This window comes from Cuculus canorus, unplaced genomic scaffold (assembly GCF_017976375.1).
Source record: "Cuculus canorus isolate bCucCan1 unplaced genomic scaffold, bCucCan1.pri scaffold_121_arrow_ctg1, whole genome shotgun sequence".
Classification (NCBI taxonomy): Eukaryota; Metazoa; Chordata; class Aves; order Cuculiformes; family Cuculidae; genus Cuculus; species Cuculus canorus.
Window position 1 is genome coordinate 556 of NW_026527765.1, and position 8944 is coordinate 9499.

Sequence of the window (8944 nt, forward strand, 5' to 3'; positions counted from 1 at the left end):
GACACGTTGTCCACCCAAAGGAATGGCAGGAAGATGTGCCAGGGGAGGTTTAAGTTTGATATCAGAAGAAGGTCCCTTCACACTCAGGACATCCTCTTTCAGCTGAAAGAGGGGACATTGAGATGAGACCTCAGGAAGAACCATTTCCCTGTGAGGGTGGGGAGGCACTGGCTCAGGTTGCCCAGAGAAGTGGTGGCTGCCCCATACCTGAAGGTATTCAAGGTCAGGTTGGATGGGGCTTGGAGCCACCTGATCCAGTGGGAGGTGTCCCTGCCCACGGCAGGGAGGTGGAACAGAATGGCCATGAGGTCTCTTGCAGCCCAAACCATCCCATGATTCCACAATCCCATACACCATGTCCAAAGTAATTCAGTTCCTCAAATATATACAAAACCCCACCCCACCACACAATTCACGCTGTGCCTGATCAAATGCTACAAAACACATTTCATTTTTAGCACAGTCCATCACAAACTACACAGTGGGAACTGTTCCCATATCCACAAGGCCTGGAAATCAGCTGGGGGTTCACTGCAGGCGACGGAGGTAGAAGCGGAGAGACTGCAGCAGCTCTGAGACACACTCATTGAGTGTGTCTGTAGCAGCGTCACGGCCAGCTGGGCTCTGGCTTCTGCTAGTGATCCGCCTGCGCAGGTAGTAGCGCTGCTGTGGGAAGCGTCTGCAGGGCCTTCCCATGAGCGTCCACCTGCACACGTGATTGGAAGGGCTAAGGACGAGCTCCTCATCCATGTCATCTGCCTGCCCTGAGATCAGCAGGCGCTCCAACGGCTGCCGGCAGACGGGGCAGGTGTTCCTCATCGTGGCCCAACGCTGGATACACCCAAAGCAGAAGCTGTGCAGGCAGTAGGCCACGTAGGTGGCATTTGTAACCCCTTGCAGGCAGATGGGGCACTGGGAGCCTTCTGCTGCCTCCACCGGCCCTGCCTGGGGCCGCTGGCTCCTGCCGCCATCCCTCACAGCAGAGCTTCTCTCCCCGCTGGCTCCATCGGTGCCCGATGCTGAGTCCTGCCAAGAGAGACGTGCAAAGTGTTAGAGCGTGTCTGGCAGAGGCACTCGGGCATCCAGCCCAGCGCAGGATGCACAGGGAGCAGAACTGTTGGAGGCACGGCATCCCGGAGCTGCCACCTCCCAGCTGCCCGGGCAGAGGGGACAGCGGTCATCCAGCTCCGTGGCCACGCTGTCCCCATGCTGCGGCGGCTGTGGGAGCTGGTGCTGGAGCAGCGGGTGATGCACAAGAAAAGGAAGAGAGGCCACAAGCATTGGGTGGCCCAGGGAGGGCAGGAAGGGATGGCCAGGTCCTTCCAGAAGGAAACCCTCCCAGCTCCCCAGGGGGAGGTGTCCCCTCCCAGCTCACCTCTGCTGCTGCGAGCTGCAAGGCCCTGGGTGCCACGGCTGCCTGAGGCTGGCAGGGTGCGGAAAATCCTCCAGCGTTTTCAGTCTCTGGCCTTTCCTCTTCCAACAGACGAGGCAGCCTTTGAGGAACCCCTGCTGCTGGTTCCGGTGATGATTCCTCCCCTGCAACTTCCTCCTGCTGCTCTGTCCTAGGGCCTGTTGCTCTTTGCTCAGGACAGACTCTACGCTTCTTTATGCGGGAGTAGATCCACCAGCAGCCAAGAAGTCCCACCGCTGCAGGTACAGCACAGCCCATAACATGGCGCAAGGATAAAGGCATTTTGCAGAGCCTCAGCTGATCCCTAGAAGGAGAAACAGAAACCATGGTCAAATGGTCACAGAGAAGTTAACAGGAAGGCTGAGGTTCCATAAATGCTTTCAGGTGGCGTGAAGGAATGCCGCAGCAAGACGCCCAAGGATGGACAGGCCTGTCCTCAAGACCAGCACATAGAACACTTCTGAACCAGAGGTGATCAGCTGGGACAATCCAGACCCAGTGTGGAGCGCTGGATGCCCCAGGGCCATTTCCCAGCACGCAGGGCCCCGTGCAGCCCCACACCAAACCCAGAGCTGAGCCAGGGCAGAGCTCACACCCTGGAGGTGCTCGTCCTGTGCCACCAGGCACTGCCTCTGCCTTCTGGCATGGCCGGAATCCGGTCTAAGGGTCCCACCTGGATCAAGGCACGGCTGGAGAGCTGCAGCTGGGACTGGAGACTTTCCCAGCTTGCTCACGTGTACCCACAGTGGGTCATGATGAGATTAGGACACCAAGGGGAGAGCAGGGGTCAATCAGCTCTCCCAGTCTGTGTCCTGACTGCATTGATGGAAGACTTCTGACAAGGACCAGGGAGATGAGTACAAGAAGGAATGCACACGCTTGTCTCCCTTCAAAAGAAAGAAACAAATAAAACACCAAGGAAGGTCAGCTTCATCTCCTGGATCACATCAGGTTCCCAGCATAGCTTGAAGCCTCCCTGTTTCTCCGGCCAGGACAAACAACCCTCAGTGGACACATCCTTCTAAGCTCAGGCATGTTTGCAGCACGACGTACTCAAGGAAGCCAGAGAATTCCCTCTCAACATGCAAGAAGTGAGTTTGGCAAACACTTGGCTCCAGATGCTCAGGGCTCCCTACACTCAGGAAGGTCCATTCAGGGGTCCGGCTTCTTCAAGGCTCCACCAAAAGAGAAACCAGGACGACTCCCAGGTGTTTGAGGCCCTGTGCTCTGCAGGGACAGACCTGACCGTGCTGCCTTTCCCTCCCTCCTCTGCCTCCCGGCTGGAGAGATTATGATGCCAAACCAAAAAAGCAGTGGAAATCCAGGTTAGAATTAAGGACTGTACTGAAAGATCCCAGAGCAAACAAGCAGGGAGATAAATTGGAAGGGAGCTTCAGCATCCAGGCCAGGATGGCTCCCTGCACAGCCTGGAGTCAGCGATACAGCACTCGGAAACAAATCTGATCGGGGTGAAGGAGCACAGAGCAGGGCTGGCACAGTTACAACAAAACAGGAACCCCTGGGCTGGGAACGTCTCCCATGTGGAAAATCACCAGGAGCACAGGCTCCAGGTCCTGGGAGGCACCAGAATAGGAGCTGACAGAACCCTCAAGTACTGGAGGCCCTGTCATGGAGATTAACCTCCGAGCAATGACTGCACAGAATGAGGCACAGCCAGACCTGACCTACCCTGTCCGTAGGGAAGAGTTTCCTCTCCGGCAGAACCGGCACCAGACAATGAGACGGCTGAACTGCAGCTGCTTTGTTTCTCACACACAGAGCAAGGCACAGGCAGCTCCCAGTGGAGAGACCACCTGCCTCCTCCAGATCCTCCTGGAGAGTGAGTCCAGAGGGTGCTTGTCCTGGACAGCAGAGAGGTCTCTGAGGACACAGGGCAGCATCACAGAGGATGACATCACAGAGGCCACGGCCAGAACCATGGTTTGGGTTGGAAGGGATCCCAAACATCCATCTAGTCCAAACCCCCCTGCCATGGGCAGCACCACTTTCTACTCAATCAGGTTCTCAAAGCCCCCATCCAACCTGACCTTGAACACTACCAAGGATGAGGCATCCTCATCTTCTCTGGGAAACCTGATCCAGTGTTTCAGCATCTGCCAGACTCCAAATGCGTATTCATGGACACCGGTTTGTAATGCGCCATCTGGACATCAAAGAGATGCAGTTGGTGCTGCTGGGAGCTGGCTTGGAGAAGGCCTGGGCAACGAGCTGCTCCTAAATCCTGGGGGGCCTTTTCCCTCTAATCCCATCCATTCCCAGAAATTCAGTAACTTCAAAACTCTTTAGAGGACCTAACGGTCTCCACTGGAAGAGAACTCTGCATCCAACAGTGACACCCACCTGGGGTTTTGCAGGGGAACAGAAGTGGTGCTGAGCTCCCAACAAGTGTGAAAAGGTGCCTTCCTGAACGTGTGATCCTGAGACCCAGAGAAGGAACTCAGTACCTACTTGTGCAGCTGCGCTGTGCTCCACTCGCAGGAGACATCAAACCCAAGGCATAAACACTTCTATCAACTCCTTTCATGGACTGTGCTGGGTTTTCACTCATAAGTGCAGAAGCTTTGCAGATGCCACACGGCAATCTGTTTGTTGTGGTCTCTGCAATTTTTCCTCTCTTTTTGACTGCTATAGCAGGAAAACTGTAGAAGTTTGGTATCTCTTGTACCACCCTCCAGGGTCTGGGTCTGTAGTTGCTGTGTGGCTGTGCCTTTGCTCTTGAGATGCTCCTCAAATCTCAGCCCACCCAACTGATCTGACTGAACCAGAAAGCGTTCTCTCCCTTCTGCTGTGGAGAAATGCCCTTGCCACGTCTCCAGGGATTCCCTTCCTTCCCTGAACTCCCTTGTGATGGCCCCAAAGGGTTCTCGCTGTCCCTCAGAAAATACCCTACAGGGCACCAGAGCTCAGGACACCCTTCCTGAGCAGCAGTTGCTTGATTGTTGGGGTCTTTTGCTCCATTGCTTTGCTGACTGGTGACTGGGCAGTGTGCAGTTTCTCCTTGCAGCCCCAGTGCCTGTCATGGAAAAGGGGACCCTTCCCCATAACTGTGTCCTTCCCTGCCCTTGGGACTTCATTCTCCGTTGGTCCCCTGGGGTGGAGGGGAGAAGGTCGCTCAGTTGGAGCCCCAGGGGTTGGAGAAATGTGCAGCCAAAGCTCCGAGCTGAAGCAGGGTCTGGGAGACAAACCAGGTGAGGAGACGGGAGCTCCTCTCGGGAAAGGGGAAAAGGATGCCAAGGAGTGAAAGACTCCAAATTCCAGCATGCTATGGGGTGAAGGACTCCAGCTGCAGCCATAGAGTCATAGAGTGGTTTGAGTGGGAAGGGCCCTCAAAGCTCATCCAGTTGCAACCATGGGCAGGGACAACTCTCCACTGGACCAGGCTGCTCAAAGCCCCATCCAGCATGGCCTTGAACACTTCCATGGGGCATCCACAACTTCCCTGGGCAACCCGTTGCAGTGCATCACTACCCTCATTGTGAAGAATTTACTCCTAATGCTTAATCTAAATATTCCCCTCCTCCAATTTAAAATCATTCTCCCCTTCCTATCACTCCATGCCCTTGGAAAATGTCCCTCCCCAACTTTCCTGGAGCACGCTTCTGGAACGGGAAGGCCACTATAAAATCTCCACAATAAAATGGGATCTCCCTGGTGCAGCGCCTTCAGGCTGGGCTCTCCCTCCAAAGAGGCTGAGGAGCTGCACCCCTGAAATTCCTCTTCCTTCATGATTCGGGGAGTGAAAGATCAGTGTCTGTTTGTGACCTTTTGGGGGACACAGGATGGATTTAGGAGTCACCAGCTGGTGCTGGAATCGTTAAAATGGGTCCAGAGTCACGAGCCAGGTTTAGATGTGACGTGAGCGTATGACATAGAACTCTGCTGCAGGAGTTAAATTGTGGGATACAGCTCCCAGGGATGACCCTGTGGTGCTGAGCCTATTATCTGCCCGGAGGTTAATGGTCAAATCGGTAAAACACTTAAGATGGGACAAAGACTTAAAGGAACTACAAAAGGCACAGAGGGATACAGATTTGGCACTATGTTAACCCCATCAGCGCCTCCTGCACCTCTAATGACATTCCCTTCCCGGAGGATGAAGGCGCTTTGCAACAGAACCCACAGAGTCACTTTCTGTGCTTCAGGCAGTCTCCACTTCACAGAAGTGTACCCTGTATTTGTGATAAAAAAGAAATCTGGAAAATGGCATTTATTAATGACTTGCCAAAGGTTAATGAAGTAATTGAGGAGATGGGAACATTACAGCCAGGGCTACTTTCACCTACCATGATTCCAGCTGAGTGGTATATAGTGGGAATTGATTTAAAAGACTGTTTTTCTTCACTATCCCATTAGATGAAAAGGACGCTCCACAATTTGCCTTCTCGGTACCATCAGTTAACGTTGGAGAAGCGGGAAAGCAATATCATTGGGTGGTTTTACCACAGGGCATGAAAAACAACCCCACAATTTGTCAAACACAATTTGTAGCAGGTGCATTGTCTGAGGTCAGAGTTCAATGTAAAGCCTTGAATATACTAATATGTCATTACATGGGTGATATATTAGTGGCAGGATCTGATATGACTCAATTGGAAGAAGTTGTAAAAAGTGTAAAAAAGATCATAGGAAGATGGGGCATGAAAGTAGCTCCTGAAAAAAATCAGCAAACAGTTCCATGGGAATATCTGGGATGGAAAATATTTGATAGCCATATTGAGCCCCAGGCAGTGCACCTAAGAGGTGATATTCAAACATTCAATGATTTGTAAAAGGTTTTGGGGACCATCAATTGGATAAGAACACTATTGGGAATTACCAATGATGATTTGCAACCTTTGTTTGATTTGTTGGAAGGTAATGCTGATCTACAATCCACACAACGACGTACCTGGGAAGCAACTAAAGCTCTGGAAAATGGTAAAGATTCATTGTGAATTGTGGAGTGGATATTTTTACCACACCAACCTCAGAAAGCAGTTGTAACTGGGCTTGAGATGATTACAAGGATAATCACCAAGTGAAGAAAAAGAAGTGTTCATCTACTAGGCCAAGACCTGACAATCATTTATGTCCCGATGACAGAAGAATATGTTGAGTGGTGCATGGCAAATAGTTTGAATTTACAAGTAGCCTTAACAGATTATTCAGGAAGTATTGATATCCACTTACCAGGTCATAAATTGTTTTTCTCTTTACAGACATGATGAATATATTGAGCTAGCTTTCAAATGAGTGTGTGTGTGTGTGCGCGCGTGTGTGTGTTTGAAGCGCTTCAAACCTTCAAATGTTTGTAAATTTAAAACTCTGGTTTTGGTTATATGGATTTGAGCTCCTGCTTCTTTGGGTTAATCTTAGAAATATATCTCTGAGGCCTTTCAACCTCTGCAGAAGGCGAACTTTTAAAATACCTACTAAAAAAAAAAAAGGAGAAAAAAGAAAATAGAAAATACAGAAAGAAGGCAGAAAATAAATTAATTAGAAAGTAGAAAATAGAAAACAAAATGTCAGTGCCTCCCGCGCCACCTTCTTGAATCTAAAGTGTTTTCTTTTCTTTCTTTCAGCTTCCTCTCCTTATCTATATAGGGGAATAACAATTTGTGAAGAACCCTCTTTATTCCAGTGTCCCTTATCAGATCAGCAGCTGCTGGGTCCCAGAATAACAACCATAGAGGGGATTTTAGGCAGATACCAATGAAAGTACAGTTTGAGAGTCCAAAAGGAGTACCCTCTGAGATTAAAAATCTCCAAAGAGAAAGAAAGGTCAATGCATTTGCAGCTCTAGGAATATCACATAACATCAAAACAGACAATGGCCCATGTTTGAAAAACAAAAAGCAGGAATGGTAGAAGATCCCCCACAGAATAGATTAAATAGGACATTATATGTCCCCCATGTTTTCCTCTTACAGATGCAAATACTTCAGTAATTTTTTCAAAGTTTTTCCCTTTTTGCTTATGCTGACATGGACAGCAGTAATGCTGGGGAGAAGTAAAGTCATCGGAGAAGGGGACAATCTTTGCATGTGTTCGCCAGTGACTGTAATGACGGCGTGCAGCTGTGGAATCACGGGGAGACACGACATCGGAGATTCTGGCACGGTTGTTGGGCTGCCTAAAAGCTTTAATCAAAGTCACTTTTCTTTCTGTTAGTATATTTCTATGCATAATCACGTTTGCTGTACTTTCTGTGAATTGTACAATGAGCAATTGATAGTTGCTTGAAGGCTGTGATGATTGTAAACAAAGAAGGGGGAGATGTGTGCATAGAAGATTCCACTGTCGCGCATATGCTAACATGAGCGGCCGATGCCTGAGCATAGCTGGGGTATCACCAGCAAGCACAGAGCCAGCGGCCAAAGCCCTGGAGCTTGCTAGAAGACCTTGGAATCGGTAAAAGAATGTATAAATCCAAGTAAAAAAACAAAACATAAAGAAAAGGAGCACAGCTGCAGCATTAGTCATTGCTCAGTGGGAATTCGTGGCGGCAGATGTTGGCTGAGTACAGAGGGACTGTATAAACGTTTGCCTTTTCCCATTACAGTGATTTCGTTTGTCACAGAGCCAGCGGCCAAAGCCCTGGAGCTTGCTAGAAGACCTTGGAATAGTTAAAAAAATGCATGACTGCAAGTAGAAAACCAAGGCATAAAGACAAGGAGCGCAGCTGCAGCATTAGTCATTGATCAGTGGGAATTCATGGGGTAGATGTTGGCTGAGTACAGAGGGACTATATAATCCTTTGCATTTTCCAATTACAGTGATTTCGTTTGTCACCCCCAAACGGGGTCCTTGCCTTTATTTGCTACAAGGGTTTGGCCCTTTGGATTCTGGAAACACATCCATGTTGACTCAGCATCAAAGCCACCTTTACTGTGCTTTTCCCAACCTTTCATCAGTGCCTCCACTTTCCTGCTCTAACGGGGCCCTGGAGATGCTTTCTCAGCAGTGCCCTCAACTGGGACCCATTAACACCACAAGAAACTTTGGAGTTTGAAACTGAGTTTTACTTCTTTGAGAGGTTTGTTCAACTTCCTCTCAGGGTCTGAGGTTCATGGACTCGGCATCAAACCCACCAGAGGGGTCATTACAATGCCCTGGGCTGCTCCTCTGCTGCTGAGCTGGGCTGGGCTCCTGGCACGGAGGGAGCTCATGCTCTGCCCACGAACTCTGCAAAGCCCAGCAGGGCTGAGGGCTCTGCCGGGGTTTCTCGGAGAGATGAGCAAGGCAGAGAGAGCTTAAAGGTGGTCGGGAGTGGGAGGATGACTGAGAGCTGACCGGAGGAGAAATCTCTGCAGTCCTGGACACAGTGAGTCTGGGTGCAGGGCAATGCAGGTGTAGATCCTGTGGGCTCTCCTCAAGCTGGCACAGCCCCCAGCTGATGGGATCTGTGAGGAGGGGACTCTTGTGAGGCACTTGGAAGGGCTGTGAAGGCAGGGGGTGCAGCCAGGGGTGCCCCGGGCTGTCCTTCAGAGCAGGGTCCCTGCACCATAGGGGTCTGTGTGCTGGAAGAGACTC

The 8944-nt window shown here is 50.6% G+C and overlaps 1 protein-coding gene across 1 annotated transcript; it reads right to left on the reverse strand.

Moving 5' to 3' along the window:
• Positions 1-504: 504 nt before the first annotated feature.
• On the reverse strand, positions 505-1799 carry LOC128850621 (E3 ubiquitin-protein ligase Topors-like). Its single transcript, XM_054055589.1, has 2 exons — positions 1376-1799; positions 505-1026 (listed from the first exon to the last, which is right to left on the reverse strand). Exons 1-2 carry the CDS (start codon positions 1736-1738, stop codon positions 529-531), a joined length of 861 nt encoding a protein of 286 aa, XP_053911564.1. The 5' UTR covers positions 1739-1799; the 3' UTR covers positions 505-528.
• Positions 1800-8944: the final 7145 nt, after the last annotated feature.